General features: G+C 45.8%; 1 protein-coding gene across 3 annotated transcripts in view; it reads left to right on the forward strand.

Moving 5' to 3' along the window:
- The window catches only part of LOC119827302 (carboxyl-terminal PDZ ligand of neuronal nitric oxide synthase protein-like), a 295495-nt gene that overhangs the window by 188612 nt on the left and 83326 nt on the right, over positions 1–23557 (forward strand). For all 3 annotated transcript variants that reach the window (XM_038348855.1, XM_038348856.1, XM_038348857.2), the window contains one exon: positions 12719–12811. In XM_038348855.1, coding sequence (XP_038204783.1) covers positions 12719–12811 — 93 coding nt within the window. The remainder of the gene's footprint in view (positions 1–12718; positions 12812–23557) is intronic.

A 23557-nucleotide genomic window follows, 5' to 3' on the forward strand; every position in this document is an offset into this window, starting at 1 on the left:
CTACTCAATCCTGGGAAAGCTTTTTCTTTCTGCTGTGTGAGGTCTGAGTCATCCCTGAGAGCAGTGTTGTGCCTGTCCCACTTCTGAATGGCAAGTCTGATGTCTCGCTCTCCCACTTGTGTGCTAAGTCATATGAGCCAGTGAGAGGAGAGCAGAGAGAATGACAGAACTGACTGGACTTGAGTTAATTGCGTTACATTTTTAGATTGGTCCTCCTCCGTCTCTGAATGAACTTAAAGAAAGGGGTTCTAATGTAGTGTGCTTTCCCAACTACATGTGAGCCACACAACCATGGAGGAAAAATTGAACATCTGTCCTAAACATGAGCATACGTTTTTCTCATCAGTCCCTAACAAGAAGGAGCACAGCAACTGTTCCATAGCATTTACACCAAATAGCGGATTGTAAGTCACCCAAAGCTGATTTAACGTATACAAGAGGCTGTGCAAAGGTTATGTGTCTATAGTGCACTGTTTTATATAAGGGACTTCAGCCTTTATGGTTTTAGGGTATCTGCTGTGGACCAGGGGCCAACCCCACAGACTGAGGGAGGCCTGTTCCTGTTTCTGATGGGCTGTGGGAGTTTCTAGAAGGAAAGGCAACCTGGAAGCAACGGGTTATTTTTAGTGCTGGTACTTACGTTGCTTGATAAATCAGTCCGTCAGGCCCTCAATCATTTGGGATGGCTGTTCGGCTCCCCATGACCTGTCAACATGCTCCCAGCCAGGAAAAAAAAGCAATATCTGTATTCCAAGGCATGTCTTGTCTCTTCTCTACGGGGAGCAACTGCCATTCTGGCGTTCCCCTGAGAACACAGCCCAAAATTGCCTATGCTCGGGGCTGCCACTGCCTTTCCTCTGAGGGCCTGCTTTAATTTGCCCCTCTTCCATCATTCTGGCCTCTTGATGCTATGAAAATGCCTCCTACCCACAGAGCATCTGTGTTTGGACAAACTTCTCCTCTGCCTTCTCTGTCTTTCAGACAGCAATGAACTTGTCTACTTCCTGCCTGGAAGCCATCTCCGTTCAGCAGGTCCTTGGACCATGTTTTTCTGACCTTGTTGGTATTCAGTACTTTCCCCGGATTATTGGCATATATTTCTGAGCGTTGGAGAGGGTGGGAAGCAGCAAAAGAGAGAGGGCAGGTTGTGCCATTAGGGTGGGAAGAACTGGTGGGGAGGATGTTGCAGATTTCCAACTAAGACCCTGGAAATGTCCCTGACCCTATGTTTTCCAATGAGTTCCTCTTCCTCTTCTCGCTTCCTGTTTTAAGATAGGGTTGCGCACACATCAAAGAACTCATTAAACATACATGAATGAATGGAGATGTTAATGAATAATTTGACTTCCTGGAGCAATGATATGAGGCCAGTGAAAAGTACAGATGTCAGGCAACATAAAAATCACAAAGCTAAGAATTAGGAGATGTGAGTTCCAGGCTTTGGTTTTCTGCAGAGGGACCTGGAAGGGAGTCTTTTACCGGCCCTGGGCACCAGCTTCTCATCTGTGTGATTAAAAATCTTGGACAACACTTGTGAATCCAGATGTTTCAAACACAGGTTTCCTATAAAAACTTTTTTGAGGTTAAACATACAGGCATACAAAGGGTATGAGACTGTGTGTGTATGTGAGCGCGGGCGTGTGTGTGGTGTGTGTGTGTGTGTGTGTGTGTGTGTGCATGGGCAGGACTTGACACCTACCACCTAGCAGGATTTGCTTCCAGCATACTAGTAATGGTTTTAACAGCCTTCAGTTTAGCAAATGGATGATGGCGAATCACAATGATCCTTTCTTAAGAATCTCTGTTTCAGCAGTTGCAATAACAGATATATTAAAAAGTAGTGTACCTGTGATCCTGACACATTGTTTTATTCTAAGGTGACTCTTTTTATTGTTTTTGTGTGTGCTAAGGTATGTGAGTTTCTCATCACTAGGATAAAAGCCTCTGACAGGGACACCTTAAAGAAAGAAAGGCTCATTTTGGTCCAGGGTCTTAGAGATCCCAATCCATGGCCAACTGGGTCCCTTCCTATGGGACTGAGACCAAACTGACCATCATGGCAGGGAGCACGTTTCTCACTTTATGGTGAGAGTAAGAGATTTACTTATAGATCTCATCATACACGCACACTGGATGTCACAGGCGAAGGGGAGTGATCCTTCTAAACCTATTGAAGACAGCTTTGGGCAGGTCTTGAGTGATCATCTCAAGTAGCTGTAATAAAAATCATCTAAAAGTCTTCTGAATCCATCAAGGCTGAAGCACAGTCTGGGAGCCAGTACAGGATGTGTGGGGAGCCCATGATAGTGAGATGAATCTTGTAGCTGGAACACACAAGTTCCCTTGGGACAGCAATGACTGTTTAGATCTCTTGCCTGACATCAGAGTGATGTGGGATGTCCTTCTGTCTATGTGCTGCTTTTATTGGTTGATGAGTAAAGCTGTTTTGGCCAATGGCTTGGCAGAGTAAAGCCAAGTGGAAAATCCAAACAGATAGAGAGAGAGAGTAGGTGGAGTCAAAAAGATGCCATGTAGCCACCAAAGGAGAAAGATGCCAGAACATTACTGGTAAGCCACAACCTTGTGGTGATACATAAGTTAATAGAAATGGGATAATTTAAAATGTAAGAGCTAGCAAGGAATATGCCTAAACCATTGGCCAAATAGTGTTGTAATTAATATAGTTTCTGTGTGATTATTAGGTTCTGGGCAGCCCGGAAACAAAAGTGCAGTCTCCATATACATTATCAGTGGGCTAGGCTGGAGTCCCCATAGATTGCCAACAGGTTTTATATTTCTCATGTTCACTTTTTTCCTTTACTTTCCTTTTTACCCTTTTGCTGAGGATTGAACCCAAGGATTTGAAGGTAGTGTTTTACCACTGATGTGTTCCTCTAGCCTTTGGTTATTGTTTGTCTTGTTTTTGAGACTGAGTCTGTGCAAGCTGGACTCCAACTTGAGGCAGTCCTTCTCCCTCTGCTTCCCAAATGCTGGCACCACAGCTGTGCGCCACCACACCCAGCTTCTTGGCCCTTGTGTTTTTGAGACAAAGTCTTCCTATTAACGCTCAAGCCTGCTTAAATGTGCTGTGTTACCCAAGATGACCTTGTACTTGTGATCCTCCTCTCTCATCCCTCCAAGTGTTCGGGTTATAGTTAGGTGCCACTATCAGAGTTTTGTAATCGGCCTAGACCATGGGTTCTGTGAAAATAGTGGGTCTGAAGTTGTGATTGTCACAAGCCCAGGGGCCTTTAAATATTACAAAAGTCTCTCTTACAGTCTTTGCCTTGGGAACCGAGAAGATACCAGGAAAGTTTCAGATCTGTTCACCATCTCTTTCTGTATGAGGCAGTTACCTGGGTCTGCTGTCTGTTGGCCAGACATGGAAGAAGAGTGCATCAGTATTCAGTCCATCAGTCTGTACCTGACAGCTTTCATCACTTGAAGCTGTAACTGGAAAGTCACCTTATTTACATTCATTCACTATATAACCCCCATCAGATATACTTACAGAGGAAACCCGTGTCCTTTAGACAATGTGACCGGATCCTCCTGTCTTACCACCATTCACATTAGAAACAAGAAGAACAGCAACATCCACCAGATCCCCTGGATGAGCATCTGTGAGATTAGGTCTGGCATCTTTCCTGCTGTCTGTTGTAGGGTACGGGGTGTTTATTTGCAATGTGTAGTTTAAAACTTGACTCCAGATCTCCTCGGTTCACAGAGCTGAACTTGGATGGAGCTGCAATTCCATGTGTCGAGAACAATAAGTATCTTTTGTTTTGTGTTGTTGAGACAGAGTTTCTCTGTGTAGCCCTGGCTATCCTGGAACTAGTTCTGTAGTCCAGGTTAGCCTCAAACTCATAGAGATCCTCCTGCCTCTGCCTCCCCAGTGCTGAGGTTAAAGGTATGTGCCACCATGCTGGGCTGATCAATATCCTCTTAAAGATAACCTTTCTATTAACACTCTTTAAAGGATTTTGCAGATTATATGGATTATTATTTAGATCCAGTTTTATTCTCTTAAGCTAATAAAAGTTTGTAACGTTTCATTAGACCATTAAAAACTCTGCTACATCCAAACCAGTCAATCTCTCAAATGTAGAATCAAGGCCTTGTAGTGACTGAACCCAAAGTTCAAGCCCATAGAATAGTTTTTGTTATCGGCCTGTGGCTAGAGTATTGAAGCTGTTGGAGGAAAAATTAATTCCTCAGGAACCCTCATAGACTCCGCAGATGAGATCTGGCATCTGCTCTATTCTAGGTCTCAGTGGTGGTTCTGAGATTTCTTATAACTGAACCCTACAGGCCACTGAGTGGTACAGCAGTGTCAGGACCGTTACTCTAGGGCCTTTGTCTCTCCAGTTCTCATTTCATACGTACAGGAGCTGGGACCGAGAGAAGCTGGGTACCCTAAAAGCTCATCTGCAAGCCCATTTTGGGTTTGACTGAGTCATATTGTTGTGGAATATTATTTTAAGATGTGTTACATTTGTTTATACTGTGAAACATTTGTTTTAATGATGCAAAAATGTGTTGCATTCTTTTTTTTTTTCTTAGTAGTCTTGACTGTTCTGGAACTCACTCTGTAGAACAGACTGGCCTCAAACTCACAGAGATCCATCCACCTGCCTCTGCGCCTCCCCCCCCCCCCCCCGCCAGTGCTGGGATCAAAGGCATGCACCACCATGGCCCGACTTGTTGTATTCTTTTATGTTGCATTTGTTTAACTCTGTGAAGCTGTGTTACTTTGCCTATGTAAAACACCTGATTGGTCTAATAAAGAGTTGAGCAGCCAATAGCAAGACAGGAGAAAGAATAGGTGGGGCTGGCAGGCAGAGAGAATAAATAGGAGAGAAGATGAGAAAGAGATCAAGGAATGAAGAAAGAGGAAGGGAAAAAAGAACATCAGGGGTCAGCCATCCAGCTACACAACGAGAAACTGAGTAAGAAAGAAGGGTATACAGAAATAGAGAAAGATAAAAGCCCAGAGGCAAAAGATAGATGAGAGAATTTAAGTTGCGAAAAGCTGGTTAAAAAGAAGCCAAGCTAAGGCTGGGTAATTATAGGAAAGAATAAGGCTCCATGTGTATTTATTTGGGAATTGGGTAGCAGGCTCCTCCAAAAGAAAGTGTGGTAAAATAACAACACCATATGAAGCTCAAGAATCTTAAACTTGGTGTGTCCCCGATGGGCTTGAACCTGTGATCCCGCTTGACCAGTCATGGCAAATTTGAAGTTTTTCATTTGCAGAAGACCACTGTGGGCATAGATGGGAATTCAGCAGTGCTCTGTGGAGCAGACAGTTTAAAAGAGCATGCCCTGTTTGTTTCATTGGTTGGTTGGTTGCTTTTTCAGACAATGTCACACTGTGTATCTCTGGCTGGTCTGGAACTCCCTCTATAACCCACACTGATCTCAAACTCCCCCTCCCCCTACCACAACCTCCAGATGTTGAGATTACAGCCCAGCTAGGTTGACTCTTATTAAATGCCTTTGCATGGTTTGGCATCCATGTTGTCTGTTAACTTCAAGAGAGCTTTTTATCTTTTTTACCCTTGTTTACTATGTCCTCTTTTCTCAAGTTCTGTGAATAACCACTGTTAATTGTGTCTGCTCACTTATTTGGCCTTTATTTATCACCCTCCTGGGCTTAGTACCATGTTCTTGCATACAAATATATGTGAGTCATATTTCTTGCTCTCAAGGAAAGTATGACCTTTGATAGAAATAAGTAAGCCAACAACCCACATTGGGTGGTGAATAGAGACTTGCGTTAGCTGTAATAACTGAGTTGGTGGAATTCTGGGGGTTATGATAAAGGGCACCGTCCTGAGCAGATAGTTCAGGAAGGAGGACTTGGCTAGCAGATGTGCAGGGAGGGCATCCTAGGCAGGGTAATTAACAGGTGTAAATATGTGGATGTGTGGAGATAGCTGGCATGTTTACCTTGCATGCTGAATGCAGAAGGCTTCTGTGAATGTGGTTAAGGTGGACTCGCTGGCAGCAGAACTCTATTTGATACATGAGGCTTTCTGTTTTGTGTCTTTGAGAGCCTGTCTGGAGGTCCTAGCAGGGGAGCACACTACTTGTATACCCTGGACTGAAGACCAGTCCTCCTCTACTGGGGAAAGTCTCCATCCTCTTCAACTGAGTGCACAGCCATGGGAGAGACATACGTGGAGCACTGAGGGAGGATGGGAACACGGCCTAGCCTGCCAGATCAGCTGAACCAACCTTGGTGATCCCTGGGGTGAGAGATGTAGGAGCCAGATCACCCTCACATCCAGTTTTGTGTCTTTGAATTGTGGGAAAGGATGTGTTACAAAAACAAATTATCATCTTAACCATTTTTCAATCTAGAATTGTGTGGTGGTAAGTATTGTTGTGCGAGGCCATTGCCACCCTCCTCTTCCAGTTCCTCCGTGTTTTTGATGTAACTCTAGAGTTCCTGTAGCTGAAGCAGGGAGATTTTGAACTTGAGATGGACTTGGATGTGTATACACACACACACACACAAGACTTTGTTCTCAAAAAAATCCAAATTAACAAAAATCCATGAAGCTTAACCCATAAAATACTAGCTCCCCATCATCCCAGCACCAGTCCCTGTAACCAATCCCACTACCATCTATCTCTAGAAATTTAACAATCATGGGTACCTCATAAGAATGTAATCACAAAATACTTGTGCTTTTGTGACTGACTTATTTCACTTAGCACAACATCCTTCTCTTTAAGACTGAATAGTACTCACTGTATATATGGATGACATTTGCTGTGTCCATTCGTCCATCCATGAACACAGGTGGCTTCCAACTTCTGACTATCATGAATGATGGTGTTATGGGCATGGCTGCACTTGGATTTTTTTTTTAATATCACTGTGTATGTTGTTAAACTCTCAATAAGTGCAAATGGCCTTCCTGAAAACTCTTTATGCCATAGCTATCTCTCCAGAGGTACTTCCAGTTTGTGGTAGAGATGAGCTCATGTTTGTGTAGGAAGGAGAAGGGCCAAAGTGTTTGTCATCAGGGTGACAAATGAACTAAGGGCAAAGATATAATCTGTTAAAAAAAATCAATATTGTCACCCATTCTTCAGGGTGGCAGCAAATTGCCGTGAAAGTTGACTGCTGCGTGTGTGCGGAGTATGATAGTCCTGACCCTTGTCTGGCTCTAAAGTCACTCTGCGGCCTCTCTTTCTCTCCGGTGTTGCGTTGTTTTTTCAGTGGCTGTCAATCTCAGTGGGTTCAGTTGCCCTGCTGGCATGGACCTTTTTCTCCTTGGACTGACTACCAGTCCTTCCTTAGCTACCTGGGCTGAGACCAAGATACGTGGTGTAGGAGGCGGGTCTGGGAATCCGCAGATGCTCAGGACCCAAGCTGCTGGTCTGGACTCAGCTTTGGCTTCTAGCCAATCCTCATGTTCCTGTCACTTCTCGAGTGCGTCCTCCTGACACCTTTGACATCCCCCAGCCAGCCTCCCCTTTCCTGGGCCTCACTGACTGGCACAGCACACCGAGTTCCGTGGCCTTCGTTCCTATACAAGATCTCAAGGCTCTTTATGAACCTCACATAGTTTCCCTTTGACATTCCAAGGGGTTGGTGTTCCAGGACTTTGTCTTGTTTTGTTCCCTCAAATGTTGGGTCCTCCGGTTTAACGTGGCCAGCAAAGTGAATGTATCAAAAGAGTCTGGCCACAGTGGGTGGAGGGCCAGGCCTGTTGGCATACACTCTGCTGCTGGCCTGATCCACAGTGGTGGCACCAGCGATTCTATTTGTTCTTCAGCCCCTGGCAACTCCTGAGCAGATAAGATTCTTGCCCCGAGGGACACAGATGCTTCCTCCCAAGCCCGCTTACCCAACAGCACTCCACCTCAGAGCAGCAGCAGCCAGGAAAAGGGAGGACTTCTTTCTGGGAGCCCCTTCCCTTCCTTCTCCCCCTAATGAGCATGAAAGCATGGTTGTCTGAGTGGAGGGTAATTACTCTGAAAAGAAATGGCTTAATGGCAAATATATTTCGGCATTTTGCTTTTATGTCCGGAGTTCCCGGAAGAATGGCAGCTCCATTCCAGCTCTGCAGGTGGAAAGTGGTCGGGACATCAGGAGGCAGGTGGACTAAAACAGAGTGTGACAGAGCTCGGAGCCTTTGCAGGCAGCGTGCAGGCGGTGCTGGCAGTTGCGTGTGATGGGACCCAGGGGCCTGCGTCCTGCCTCTCTCGTTCCTTTTCAACTTGAAGCACTCCAGAGCATTGTGCCAGATGTTAGAAGAGGCACCTGTGTTGACAATGTCACTGAGTTCTGGGAGAAAATAATGTCTCACTTTTTTGGTAATCGTTGCACCCACAGACCTGTAAGAGCCCTGCGTGTGGAGCATTTGCATGGTGATAGAGGCAGAAAGTGCTTCCGGTTGTAAGAAAGTTTAGTTCCATTTTGCGATATTGTTTTTGTTGTTGTTATGCGTGCATGTGTGTGTGTGTGTGTGTGTGTGTGTGTGTGTGTTTATGACACAGAGCTCGTGAAGAGGTCAGAGGATAATTTGAAGTAGTCTATTCTCTTCTTCTACCATGTGGGTTCTGGGAACTGAACTCATATCGCCAGGCTTGGTGGCAAGTACCCTACCCACTGAGTCATCTCAGTGACCCCAGATTTTGTGGAAGGTTTTGCCTTTTTTTTCTTTTATTATTGTTCTGTTCTGTTTTGTCTTTGAGATAGGGTCTCATTATGTAACCCTGGCTGGCCTATAACTCTTTATGTAGACCAGGATGACTTAAAAATCATAGAAATCAGCCTGCCCCACCTCCCAAGTGCTGAGAATAGAGGCGTGCACCAACCATATCCCATTTTACACGAACTGTAAAAATACAGGTAAGATTCAGAATCACAAGGAACTAGCTGGGGACATCTTTCTAGGCTTAGGTGATGAATCATGATATTTGATCCCAGGGTGAATCCAGCAGAGAAGTGGACCAAATAGGAAAGAGATGTAGTCAATTACAAGATTCGTCTTGAAATAGGAGGCACCTGTGTTTGGCTTAGCAGGCAATTAATTATCTAAAATTGGGGTTGTGGATGGAGAGATGCTCAATCAGTAAAGTGCACGGCCTTGAAAGCTTAAGGACCAGAGTTTGGTCAAAAAAAAAAAAATACCATGGTGGTATGTGCTTGTAAAAGCAGCACTTTGGACACGGAGCAAGGCAGATCCCTGCGGTTCTCTGACCGGCCAGTCCAGTCTAGCTACCTGGGAGGCATTACCTAAAAAACAAGGCAATTCTTTCCTGAGAGATGGTACCTGAGGTTGACTGATGGTCTTCACAGGCATGCATACGGGCACCCACCCCCTTCCATACATACCCAAATACAGTAAAATTGAGGGTAGAAGAGATGGCACAGTGCCTAGCAGAAGCAGGTACTGATGTATTTGCTTTAATTTTGTTGTTATAAAGGGGGAAAAGGGAAATATGTAAGAAAATGTGAAACGGGCATCCTTGAAGAAACCAAAGACAGAAAAGCAGTTGAGACTGGCCTGCATGGGGCATGTTTTGCCCTTCACTGGCTCTCTCCAGGCTCTTGTGCCCATAACTTCTGCCAGAGTCTATTGGCATGACTCTTGAGCATGTGTGTGGCTGCAGGAGCAGCCTACACTTTCAAGGCCTGTTCAGAAAGGGGTGCAGCTGGAAGGTGTGTTTATTCCGTTCGAATAAGCGGAGGTAAGGGAAGGTGTGGTCAGGAACTAGGGCTGGTTCCCCTCTCCTGGTCGGCGTACGTCCAAAGTCAGCTGTCTTGCAGATTGGCACGACTGTTTTCTCACCCAAGGTCATGTTAGTTCATCTAGACTGCAGCTGAGTGGAACGCTGCAGGCCAGGGACAAACTGAGTTGGAGTCGTTCCCCAGGTGCCTGCTAAGCAGTTCCTATTCTGTCCACCACGGGTGCGGGTGCTGAACAGCTAGAGGGCACTGTGATAGGAAGCCGAGCTCCTGTCCCACGCCAGACTCCCGTCCTCACCTTTCCATGCACACCACCCTCCTCTTTTATTCTTCATTTGGATTCTGGCCGAGGCAGACTTTCGCTGTCTTCTTTGTAATTGTTACCTGGGTTTGCCCTTCTTCCAGGTCCCCATGATAAGAAGCAGTTTGGAAGAGTACTGTGATTGAGGCTGGGGGTGTGTGGCCATCAGACTGAGAGATATATGGTATTGACACCTAGAGATTATTCAGCTGTGATCAACAGCACGTGCTGATAATAGAAAGAAGGCTATACGACCTCCGTTAGTAAGGCTGTGTCCTTGTCTCTAGGAAGCAGGTATCCAAGAGGTACGAGCATTGTAAGCAGAGCAGGAGGATTAGCAAATTCTTGGCGGTTCAAATGTTATTGAAAATACATTTTTGAAATGTCAGATTATTTGCATAGCGGTGAATCAGATTTCTGAAAAAAATGGAATCCCAAATATTTGCTTTATATTTTAGTTCAGCTTCAAACCAAGTCAAAAATGGATGTAATTTATTTTTATTATTGACGATACTTGACTTCTTCCCCAAATATAGGGGCTCTACACTGCAAAGCTACTTAATGGTGTTGGCCAGTAATGACAAGGGTGATTCCTTGTGAAATCTTTGCTGTCTTTTGCTACCAAATCTCCCTCCTTTCTCTCCCCTTTCCTCCTGTATTCAGGGGGAATGGTCTAGGCGCTAAAGGAGGTGCCTCGTTTGTTTTGTTTCTTATGCCACAATTCCTTCTCTAGTGTCCATCTATTGCTGGACGGAATAAACGAGCAAACAGTCCATATTTTAAATGTGTCCTTACATGTATGTTATGGCTCTTGAACTAATTAGATCCTCAAATTCTTATAAAATAAAATGACTTAGAATAAAAAAAAATCTTGGTGTAAGGGACAGACTGTGGGCAATGGGGAACTCTTTGCTTGCTTGTTTCCTTCTGTTTGTTATTTGTGTGTTTACATGTATATGGAGCTCAGAGGACAACTTCATGGAATCAGTCCTCTCCTTCCACTTTTATGTGGGTTCCAGGGATGGAACTCACATCAGCAGCTTTGCTTGGCAAGTGACTTTACATCTCAAACCCAGTCTAACTTCAGTTTGTTATCTAGCCCAGGATGACCCTTGCCTCTGCTCCCCCTGCCTCCACTTCCCACGTGCTGGAATTACAGGTGTGTGCCACTGTACCTTCCACATGGCAGGCAAGCACTCTTCCAGCTAAACTACATCACCAGCTTGGCATCTCTTGAGGTCTGCTTCTTGAAGGGCGTGGCTAGGGAAGTCAGGCTATGGCTTCTGGTAAGGTTATCAATGTGTTTTCTTCCTTCTTTTGGGATGGATTCCTGTGATTCCTAGCAGCATACTCACTTCAAAATAATGGAGTTTCAGGAGCCGAGTGAGGAGTTGGGTGCCTTTAGCCAAGACTGGACGGTGGCATAGCTGGAGGTCTTGGCTCTGTGTCTGAACCAATTGATTATTTTAGTCTGTATCACACATGTTTGAGAGCTTTCCAGATATTTTTTTTAATGTGGTAATACTAAATTGGAGACCAAATGAAAGTGCTTTTATGTTTTCTTGTTGTTTTGTATTTTTGAGACAAGGTCTCATTATGTAGCCCAGGTGAGCCTGGAGCTCACTATGTAAACCACTCTGGCCACAAACTCCTGCCAACCCTCCCTCACCAGCCTCTCGAATGCTAGAACTACAGGCATGGCTCATCAAGCCTCTTGAAAATGGTTTTGCTAAATGTGAGGAGTACTCAGAATGAAGTTCATTGAGGAAAATGATGAATTGGACTGCCAGCAATAAACATCTGTACAGGCATAAAAAGTGACTGTGATCGGGGAAATTTCATGGAAAGACTTGGGGTGTAGTCTGAGCGGGTGTTCTGCAGCAAGGCAGACTGATGCAACGTCCTGTTCAGGACTGCAGATGCGAGCTGAAAACTTGGAGGTGTGAGGCAACGCAAGCCGTATGAGTATCATTGATCTAGATCCCCCCCACACATCTTCCAATGCAAACTGTATGAGTATCATTGGACTATCCTCCCCCCACCCCCACTATCTTCCAATGCAAACTGTATGAGTATCTGAGTATCATTGGTCTAGCTCCTCCCTCACCCCACTATCTTCCAGCCTGGCAATGTTCAGATGAATTAAACCGTGGGTAGGTTTGGAGACTGACCTGCAGGTAAAGGACTTTGGAGGTGGAACTCATGGAGAATAGCTTAGAATTCACAATTTTTTTTTCTTATGCAAAAAGCCTGGTGTGAAGGCTGGTTCCAGCCCTTAATCTTCCCTGGGGGTGGAATGGTGTGCCAGTAGCATTTGGTTAGACACAGGAGTACTTGCCTGACAGTGAGTCATTAAACAGCAGGGTGAATTGTTGAGAGAAGGTTTTGGTATATAGGGGAGACTTTCAAGGCAGGCTGTATTTGTATCTCATGGAATGGCTTAGGTCCATCTGAGAATGTTTAGGTCTGCTGACATGGTCCTAGGTGATGGCCAAGGGGGAGCTGATGACTACTTGGGTTCCTGTTCTAACCTGGAGGTTCTTTCCCCCAGAGCCTTCTCTGGAGTTGTCCACATGCTCGTTCGTCCCCAGAGGTGCTTGTTATGGACTGCACAGCATTGCAGCCCTTGCTGCCAGGCTGGTGGCCAGCTGTGGCGCTGCAGATGGCTGGTCTAATCAGAATCCATTACTCTGCTCTCTTTGCAGTATGAGTTTAAAGCCAAGAACATCAAGAAGAAGAAAGTGAGCATCATGGTCTCCGTGGATGGTGTGAAAGTGATTCTGAAGAAGAAGAAAAAGGTGAGTGACTCTGGACCGGAAACTGGCCAGCTAGACATGAGCCATCATTTCCTTTTAGAACGTTATCCGGTGGACTCTGCTTTGGTCAGCAGAGTTGCTAAGCCACAGCTGGAGCATAGTGAGGCAGAGGCCCGTGGCCCAGTGGGCCTATTGCTCAGATTGAGTCTCAGTAACTCATAGCCTGTGGGTCATTTCCCAGCAACCTCATGTTCAATGTCTCTCCTCCATTTGAATATCTTTACCTTTGAGGTGTGTGTGTGTGTGTGTGTGTGTGTGTGTGTGTGTGTGTGTGTAGACAGAGTCTCATTATGTAACCTAAACTGAACGTGAATTTGCATTCCTCCTGCCTTGGCCTCGCGAGCACTGAGATGACAGGTATATTCTCACACCTGGTTTATCTGAGTCCCATAATGGGAAATGCTTCCACATTAAGTGACACACACGGAGCATTGCTCAACTCAAATCCAAAATGTTTCAAAATTGGAAATTGTTGGGGCATCACGTCAGTACTGCAGAAGTTTCTGATGCTGGTCCATTTCAAAGTCATATTTCCAGACTGGTCAAGTCTACACAAACATTCCCTGAATAGCATCCCCTCCCCCAGTCCTCTGAAGTGTGAAACTTGCTTGTGTTAAATGTTTGGGACAGAGATTGTCAACTTGAAATTAGTAACAAGCTTCAGGGGCGGGGGGAGCACAAGAGAGGAGGCAGCTACCTGGACTGCTCAACCCCACCCCAAGTGTCCTGCAGCCCCCACTCTATGTGACTTGTGGCCTTCTTTCACAGCTGCTGCTGCCCCTGGGAAGTGCCTTCTCCTACCCACACAGGTCCACACACTGCATATAGCCATGGGGGAGACCTAAAGTGTCTTCTTCTAGGAAGTTCTTGACTAAGAGAGATGAAGCACATAGATGCCTCTTAAGTCTCTGGGATTGAAATTATAAGTGAGGAAAGACCTTTTAACTTGAGGAAGACCTTTTCAGAGTTGGCAGAACCAGTCCAACCCACAATCCTGGTTCAGGGATACTTGTTTTTATCATGTGTGTTAGATTGCTGTCCTCGGGTCTTCACATGAGGGGAATTGGTGGCTCAGCATCCTTCACTGGTAAAGTCATTTGTGAGCGCTTTTCCAGGTGACAGGATGTTTTCACACCCATTGTTACACAGCCTTTCACTGGTCACTATGGCCCTGTCATTGGCTGGAGATCTCTTCACAGACTTTCCCCGCTCCTTGCCAGGGGCTGAGTTATTAGTCTTTCAAACTTCAAAATCCAGGGAGCATTGTAGAGGGGAGGGAAGATGATAGGAGACCAAGATGAGGAAGAGTTCTGAAATCTGCCCTCTGGATATGCCGCGGGTATGGGAACCATGAGAACACTGCAGCTGCCGCTGCCTGCACATGGTCTACACAAAGAAGCAACAGGACGTGACAGGACGTGACAGTAGGAGGAAGACTAGTTAGAGAGGAGGGGTCAGCAAGAGGGAGACTAGATAGGGAAAAGGAGGGGGACAGCAGAAGGGAGACTAGTTAGGGAGGAGGGATCAGAAGAAGGTAAACTAGTTAGGGAGAAGGGGTCAGCAGGAGGAAGACTAGTTAGGGAGGAGGGCAGTCAGCAGTAGGGAGACTAGTTAGGGAGAAGGGGTCAGCAGGAGGAAGACTAGTTAGGGAGGAGGAGGGGTCAGCAGCAGAGAGACTAGTTAGGGAAGAGGAGGAGATCAGCAGGAGGGAGACTAGTTAGGGAGAAGGGGTCAGCAGGAGGAAGACTACTTAGGGAGGAGGAGGGGTCAGCAGGAATGGGAAGGAAACAAGAGCAGGCAATGGGGGCAAATATGATCACAATACATTGTACACATGTAAAAAATTGTCAAAAAATTAAAAAGGAGAAAAATGCATAATAAACTTATTCCTCTGGCCTGAAATATTATCCAGACTTACAGTTTTGAAGCTGTGGCCCCCGGGACACTAAGTCCCATGACCAGCTCAAGGCAGAAGACGTATAAACTGGGCTAACAGTTTCTTAATCCACTCTGAAGTAGAATTGTCTCCTGGACCAGAGATTATCCTCATAAGCACACATTTCCTACCAATCTGAGGCAAAATGAGAAGGAAATTTAGTACAGGGCTGCTGGGTGGACACAGAGGCAGGCCAGCTCTGCTATTCTCCATCAGGAGTGTTGGAGCCACTGGATGTTCAGAATGACCTTGTTGGGAGTACAATTCCTAGAGTCTATTTGATAGTCCTGGACAGAGCTTCTCTGCATGACTGTCTGACTTCTGTTCATCTCTGGCTAACACACCTAAAATCTCCACCCCACCACCTTGTGCATATTACTTCTAGTTAGGCCCCTGGGAGCTATTATGTCGTTTTAGATAACTTAGTATAGCTCTGCTACCATCCACTGTGGAGTAGCTTCAGGTCTTGTCCTTACAGGATAGCCTTATTTCCCAACTCACTCAGGGCTCCCCCTTGTATCAGATACCATGTGTGGTGCCATCTCCATCATGTCTAGGGAGACAGGCTAGATCACACACCGACAAGGGCAGCGGAATGCTGGGGTGTTAGCTGGGAGAGAAGCCACCCCCTCTTTCCCTAAGTACATGAAAGCTAAGCTAGGTCAGCATGTCCCTGAGGGAGTCCTGGGGACTCGTGACTCACTCTGAAACTGCATGCTTGGTAATCTGTAGCGTTTGCCCTCCTGCCCCAGGAAGGAGGCAGTGTAGCAGGTCAGTCCTAGATCTGATTCTTCCCATGCCATCTTGGGAAAGAGGAGCCTCCTGTCTTATTTCCTCCACCCACGCCCGGTGTCCATTTCAGGGCCCGAGCTGTGCTGTGGATAATGCCTTTAATCACTGTGTGCATATTCTACCGCCTCTGGCAGATGAATGTGCATTACCGGCAATCAGCCTTTTTGTTGTCTGCTTCCCACACGACAGTCGCCGTAGCTGAGAGTGCTGCCACCAAACTCAGGCACACACACTCTCTTTCTCCCTCGCAGAGGGTTGAGAAGGGTGTGACATGCCACAGTTTAACTGTTCAGTTTTCTACAAGGAAGTGGAGCAGTCAGCAAGGGCCAGGAGTTAAGGCCACCATGGTCAAGGCCTGGCCCTCTTGGCCCCTAACTATGGGCAGAGCAGCACAGCTTATGTTCAGTCTGGCGCTCCTGCCTCGTACTCAGTAACTTGCTTGTGAGATGTTAACTGGTGCCTCCCTCCCATGTTGGTTTGCACTGGGTCGGGGTGATTTGTCAGCTCAGATCTCAGCACAAGCCATGGAGCCATGCTTTTTAATGCTTGTATGTAGATAAGGTCACATGCGTGCGCTCAAGCCCCTGTCAACCTACTTGGCTGCAGAGAAAGCAGACCTCAGAAGCCAGTTTCAGTCTTCCAGGGATACTCTGAGGTCACACACCTCCCAGAACGGCCATCAGGCGGCCTCTTTGTCTTCAAACTGTCTATGACTGATCAGTGAATGGAGTTCTTCCCACCGTAAGAGACGTGTTTTAAAGGGACCCCTGCTGCCTAGTGAGCTTTATAAGGCCAGGACTATCTTTGTGAGCTCAACGTTTTCCTGGATGGCCTGACATTTCTAGAATGATTGCGTTGCCTGTGGCTGTGGGCTAGCTGTATGAATGGATGTCATTTGTATGCGGTCGTGTCAGTAAATCCAGAAGAAATCAGCAGTGAAGTCTTAACTGTTGCTTTTGGTCATCACATCTTTCTTCTTTTCTGTCACTGTTATTTTAAGGGACTGAGCAGGGAGTGGGGAGGTTCCTGAGTTCAGCCCCCAGAACCAGTGTAAAAAAAAAAAACCGAGCAGAAGGCCTTGAGAGATGGCTCAGCAGGCAAAGCACTTGCTGTAACTCAGGACTGAAGTTCAGGATCCCCAGCACCGGGTAAAGTCCAGACAGGCATGTTGGCTCTCTGCAACCCCAACACTTGGGACATGGACCCGGGGATCCTGGCTAACTAGACAAGCTGGAATCAGTGAGCTCTAGTTTCAGTGAAAGACCCTGCCTCAAAAGATGGAGGACAGCTGCAGAGGTCAACATTGGGCTTTTACACACACAGGTATGTAAATAGAATACACATTCACCCATACACATGCAAAACATGCATGCATACATGCCACATATACACAGCTCACCACATGTAAAGCTTGAGCATGATATAATCCAGCAAAGGGGAGATGGAGACAGGTGCATCTCTGGGACTTGCCAGCAGCCGATGACGCCTCCTCGTTGAGCTCCAGGCCAGGGAGAGACCTTGTCTTAAAAACTAAGGTGGATGGCTCCTGAGGAATGACACACCTGGGACTGACATGTGCAAGCATGTCACACACACACACACACACACACACACACGCATCAGTGTTTGGTAGTAGGATTTGTTCAGATGGATCAACCTTTATGCATATTCCACTAGTGTGGGCAATAGCCAGATGTGAGACGGTCATTCCATTGCTGTGTAAAAACCATCTTTTTGGTTTGCTAACAAGCATTTAGGAATGCACTCTCCCTGAACTGGTGCCAACTTAAGATAATGAATCTTAAGTTGAATTAGTTTCAGAAGCTCAGTTGCTAAGATAATTGGCTTCGCTTTGATGTATTCCAATCAGAACATCATTTTCAATGTTCAAGGAGGCCCAAGTAGTTATCTTTTCTGTGTAGCTAATCATGCTCATTTATTATAACCCTAGAACCACACTATGGCACCCTTTGCTGGGGAGTAGAATCCTGACTAAGATTAACCTTCAACTTCATCCAAGGAATTTTTCTGTTAAACAGCTCAGTTTCATGTTTTCAGATTTCTTCTGTAAACCACTGACTTTGTTGGAATCCCCTAAGGTGACAGATTAGAAAGGCTCCAACATTCTAATGAACAAATACTTACCATGGATCCACCATGTTCTGGGAACTGTAGGCTGGAAGCGTAGAGGAATCAGGTGTGTGTGTGGCAGGGGGTGTTTGAAATAACATGTTAGAGAAGACATGCTCTCTTCACATGAGAGACTCACATTCAGTTGGGACACACACATAAACACACATACATAGGTCCATGTTGGGTATCTTCTATCATTCACTACTTTATTTTTGAGGTATGGTTTCTCCCCGATCCTAGGACTCACAGGTTCTGCTAGGCTGATCCCCTCCCTCGGCCCTCCTAGTACTAATGTTATACATAGGCAGGTGCTTTCAGTGCCTTTTATATGGGTGCTGGGCATCCAAATTCAGGTTCTTAATGCTTATGTGTATGTAGCAGGCACTGTCCTGACTGAACCATCTCCACAGCCTTAACATAGGTATTTCATTTTTTAAAAAATTATTACATTTGTGTGTGTATGAGTCTGTTATCTGCCTTTCTGTCGTCTGTCTGTCTGTTATCTGACTAGGAATCCAAATTCAGTTCCTTATGCCTCCACAGCTTATTTGACTTTGGCCACTGTCTCAGCCCAAAGCTGTTTCTTAAAATCATTTTATTACATTTGTGTGTGTGTGTGTGTGTGTGTGGGTGGGTGGGTGGGGGTGGGTGTGGGTGTGTGCGTGTGCGTGGGTGTGTGTGTGTGTGAGGCTTGGTGGCAAATGCTTTTACCACTGAACTATCTTGCCAGCCCCAAATTGACTACTTCTGATGGCATTTACATATAAGGCCATTACAGCTCTTGGGAAACTGTGCTAAAGGTATCTTCTTGTATTTTGGAGTGCTGGAGGGTGAACCCAGGGACTCATCCCACATTAGAGTAATTTATCTCTTTCCCCACCTGTGTGTGAGCCTCTCGTGGGAAGGGAGCATGTCTTCTCTAACTTGTTGTCTCATCTGCTTTGGAAGGTAGAGAGAGAGAGAGAGAGCGAGGGACAGCAGTAATTACATCCTGAGATGGTGACGGGCGCGGCTGCTAATAATAGCGCACACCGACACTGAGCACCTACACTTTCTAGTGAGTGGGCTGTGGTGCACTCAGATTTTGTGCATCCTCGCGTATCCCATGATGTGAAAACCATTCTCATACTCTGCCCCACCCCATCCATTGCTTATTATTGTTCCAGACCTGAGGCTTGAACTCGGGACCTTACACATGCCAGGCAAGCATTCTACCACTAACCTGCATCCCCAACAAAATCCAATATTTGACTCCTATTACCAAGGCCATCACCTCACAAGGAAATTATCGTATTGTCCAAGTGATGGTGTTACTATGGAAACAAAGAGTTCTTTCTGAGCTCACTGGGTAAGGAAAGGAGGCCCTCAGAATTACAGAACCAGAGTTTAGAAGGACTTCAGAAATGATCCGGTTTGTTACCACCACCCCAAGTTGATTAGCTGTGGCCACAGAGGATGAGCAGATGAGAGCAAGGTCACCAGATAGAGACAGAAAGAGACTGTGAATTTACAGCCCAAACCTGGTCTGGTTATCTTCCTTTCGGATTGTAGGACTTTATTTCCTAGTAGTTTTAAAATAATCACATTAGAAATCACAAGCACTGTGTGGGGTTCATTATCCCTTCAGTTTTGAAATGCGCTATCCTGGAGCCATTGATTACCCTGTGCGTGGAAGACAGCTTTATTTTCCGGCTAGTAACTGTTCACCTGGAAGCAGGGGAATGTGTCAAGCTGAGTTTATACAGCCTATGGTTTATAGAGCCTTGCTAGGCCTTTTGTATTTATTTTGAAATAAGCTGCCATGGCTGTCTGGTGAGTGAATAATACCAAACTTCAGGCTAGAATGCGCTTGCCTCTGGTCTCCAATATGGTCAGCAAATAAATTTCAGTACACATTCCTTTACTACCTCTGGGTTCTTATGCAAGGGCTACGAAGGTGTCATAAACTTTCCTGACTTTCAAAAGGAGAGAGGGCCACTGTGCTAATTCTTCTTCATTCTATTCTCTCTCTCACTTTTCTAACTAGTCCTACCTGTGAACTGGATCTCAGAAAATATTTCCTAGTGCAAGCTTTTGGAATGCCAAAAGGTCTATGCCTTTCCATGGAGGACTTGACCTGAACTCGGTACATAAAGGAATGAAGGTTCTGGATCCGGATGTGCTTACCCCCGTTATCAGACTCAGAGAAGCACACACAGGCCCTTCACCCACACTCTCTCCTGGAAGCGGAGACCTCCATGACAGTGGAGAGGAAAAGATTTGTATTTCATCACCTTAACAAAGAGGATAGGGTTTAGAAGCAGATAAGGCAGGCTGTTTACAACAGGATGAAAGGGCCTTAGCAGGAACTCATTTGCCCCCACAGCCTCTGCGTTCATCTTTAAAACAGGAGGCCAATTTTAATGTGTAAATGTTCTGCAGAAATTCCCTGCTTAGGTAGATCAGTGGGGGCTGGAGGTGCAGGTCTATCAGTAGCGTATTTGCCTAGCATGCATGGAGTACCATACAAACCAGCTGTAGGCCTACAGACCGATCATCTTAATATTTTGGAGACAGGGGACAGAGGAGTAGAAGTTTAAGGTCATCCTTAGACCTGTATAAGTTCAAGGCTAGCCCTGGCTACAAGAGACATTGTATCAAAACAAAACAAAAACCAGTTTGGGGGTGGTGATTGGAGAGATGGCTCAGCAGTTAAGAGCACTTATTGCTCCTACAGAGGACTCAGGTTCCATTTCCAACCACTAGGTGACTCACAACCATCAGTAGCTCCATTTCCAGGAGATCTGATGCCCTCTTCTGACTTCCAGAGTCACTAGGAGTGCATATGGTACACATAGATACATAGATACCTGTAGGCAAAACACTCATACATGCAAAATAAATCTAGAAAACTTTTTAACAAGCAAAAAAGGCCCAATGGGCTTTTATCCTGTAAGAACTAGGAAACATCTGAGAATAAAACCTGAAAGAGATAAAGGTGAGTTCCCTCCCTCTCTTTGTCCTTCCTGCCCTGCCCTGTTAGTCTGAGAAGACACAAGTGCCAGGCAAAGGCCTAAAGGGTAAAAGGGGCAGCAGCCGGGAAAGGCTGATGAGTGCCAGACTGTGGGGCCGCTTGGTAAGAGCCACTGGGACTGCCAGGCAACCTCAGGACTGGCAGGCCATCCCTCAGAGACCCCCTACTATTCCTGGGAGGACTGCTTTCCCTCCTCAGCACTGGGTTAGGAGCAGCCAAGCCTTGCATGATCCCTGCTTGATTGTAGTGATGGCCTGCAAGATACAGCCAGGCACTAGGTTAGCGACACTCTCTCTGGATCTTATTTCAGTATGCTCTTGTGCCCACACCTTCCAAATGACTTTTTAAACTACTGTGCATTCGAGACCAACCTGGTCTACAAGAGCTAGCTCCAGGACAGGCTCTAAAGCTGCAGAGAAACCCTGTCTCAAAAAACCAAAATATAAAAAAAAAATTTAAAAATTAAACTACTGTGCAAGTCAGGTAACAGTAGTACTCACCTTTGATCCTATCACTAAGAAGGCAGGCAGCTCACTATGAGTTTAAAGGCCAACATGGTCTACATAGTGAGTTCCAGGCCAGCCTTGGCTACATTAGTAAGACCCTGTCTCAAAAGAATTAAATAAATAAAATAAGCATTCAAAAGACTCTATAATAAAGAACTTATAAAAGAAAGTGAAGAGTCATGTTTAGAGAGATGGTCAGGCTAGTAAACTTGGGCTCACAGCACCCATAAAAGGCTCCACAGGGCCCTGGGGGTAAGCAGGGGACTTACATCTAGGGCTGCAGAACAAGGTGTGGCTGGAGGCTAGGTATTTGTGTGCTTCACTGGGGACGAGCTCCACACTTGTGGCTTGCCTCCATTCCATTATATTATATTTGCAGAGCTGGTGGGGGGTGAGTGTTTTCTTGCTGGAGACTTTGCTAGTTTGCCCGCCACCCCTTTCTATAGTTAATTCTTGCACTCCCAGAGGGTTCATGTGAGACATGTCTGAGGTGGAAGGAGACTGAAGGTAGCCCTGCTGCTCCTCCCATGCTGTGAAGGACACCACAGAGGGTACTTAGAGGGGTGCTGCTGGAGCTTTAGAGGCCTGGACCCCTGCTCTATCCTTCCACTCCACTCCAGACTGGGGACATCTTCATTTCCTGCCTGTCTCGGAGACTACAGCTGAGCCAGGACGGAGAGTAGCAAAACTAAAAATGTCCTCACAGCTACCAAGAATTGAAGGCCTATTTTCAAGCATTTATGTAAGAAGAAAGGGAGGGGAGGGGAGAAGAAGAGGAGGCTGGCTTTGGATACAGCTTGGAGTTATGTGGGCTTGCTGAAGATGCTTGAACCAGTTTGGCTATGATAACTGTTCAGTTATACCTTCTAGCCTAAGCTTGAAGCTAACCTTAATTTATAATCTTGTAAAGAACAGTTATTAGTCTTTCTTCCTATTTCAATCTCTCGTTATTATTATTATTATTTGCTACTTTTTCCATGAAAAATGTATTTTCATCTGGAAAAGTGAGAAGGGGTGGCTTGTTTGTGTTGTCGTCTATTTGTCTTTCAAATGCTTGTGAAATAGAGGAGATGAGAAGTCACTTCGGACTAAGGAGAATCTAACAGTCCTTCAGTTAAGCTGGGCTCTACATAGCTCAGTGTACATACTACATAGCAAGGTGCTGCCGGAGTCTCTGGGTTCCGTCCGCTGTGCTGCAGAAACGAAAGCCCAGATGTGTGGAGCTTCCCCTGAGTTGAGCTGTTCCCAACACTGCACGGCGTCTAAATTATCCCCAGCAGTGGGGCCAACATTGTTCTAAGAACCCGGAAGACTGGGTTCTTGTTCTGAAGAGGCTGCAAACCGGGAGCCACACCTTACTCTGGTGAGCTCTGTGGATGAGGCAGGCAGGAAGAACACCAGGCGTGCAACAGTGTTGAGGGCTGCAGACCTTCCATTCCCATCCTGATACTTTTGGAGTATCACTGGCACATGGAAGAGTCTGTGTTTAAAGAAAAAACAAGAAGCAAAATTCCTGTTTACCTTAAATTCTTGGGTAATCAAAACCTTGGAGAGGCTACCCTTCCCCTAAACCTTTTGAGTTACTGTGTTCATTTCTTGCTCTCCTCATAGATTTATTGGATTCACCCAAGGCTACTGCAAGGTTTTTAATGAAGAGGAGAAAGTTTTAATGGGATTTTTTCAGAAAAGGACAATAATTGAGTGAATGTATTGCTGAGAGTTTTCCTTCCTTCTAAGGATGTGCTCTGTGGATGCAGGAATTGCTCCTAAAATTAATTTCTGGCTTCAATAGACTCTGCCAGTATTGGTTGATTCCCGTGAAACTCGTACAAGATGCCTGGAGTCTGGCCTTGCCATCCTCCTGCCCAAGAATGCCAAAAAAGGAAATAGCTACATGACATTGTTTTGCCTCTCTACTCTTTCCTTTTAATGGAGAGGTTAGTTGCGTTCTTTAGAGTTGCAAAGATGAGTCCTCCCAGGATTAACTTTGAATTGGGAGCAGACTGGGCAGGCCAGAAATGTAATCTAGGTTCTGATTCAGTCTTAATATCACAGCCACTTTGAGTAGAAATATATGTGGGTCACAGAAACCATCTGCCATTACTGGGGCTTGGACCACGGATACCAGGAATTAAATGATTGTGGGCTGAAGTTTCTTTATGCCTCATCTATCCCAGACTCACAGTTAAAGAAGCTGGCAACCCGGATATGCCATGGGAGTACATGCAGCCTGCTCTCTACCCAAAGGAGAAGGAAAAGATCACCTTGGCTAGGTAGAACACAGCTGAGCATAATGCTCTCCCAGGCAAATGTTTAGGAAATAGTTCTTCTCTAAATCCCCAGTGAGG

Source organism: Arvicola amphibius, chromosome 12, assembly GCF_903992535.2.
Source record: "Arvicola amphibius chromosome 12, mArvAmp1.2, whole genome shotgun sequence".
Classification (NCBI taxonomy): domain Eukaryota; kingdom Metazoa; phylum Chordata; class Mammalia; order Rodentia; family Cricetidae; genus Arvicola; species Arvicola amphibius.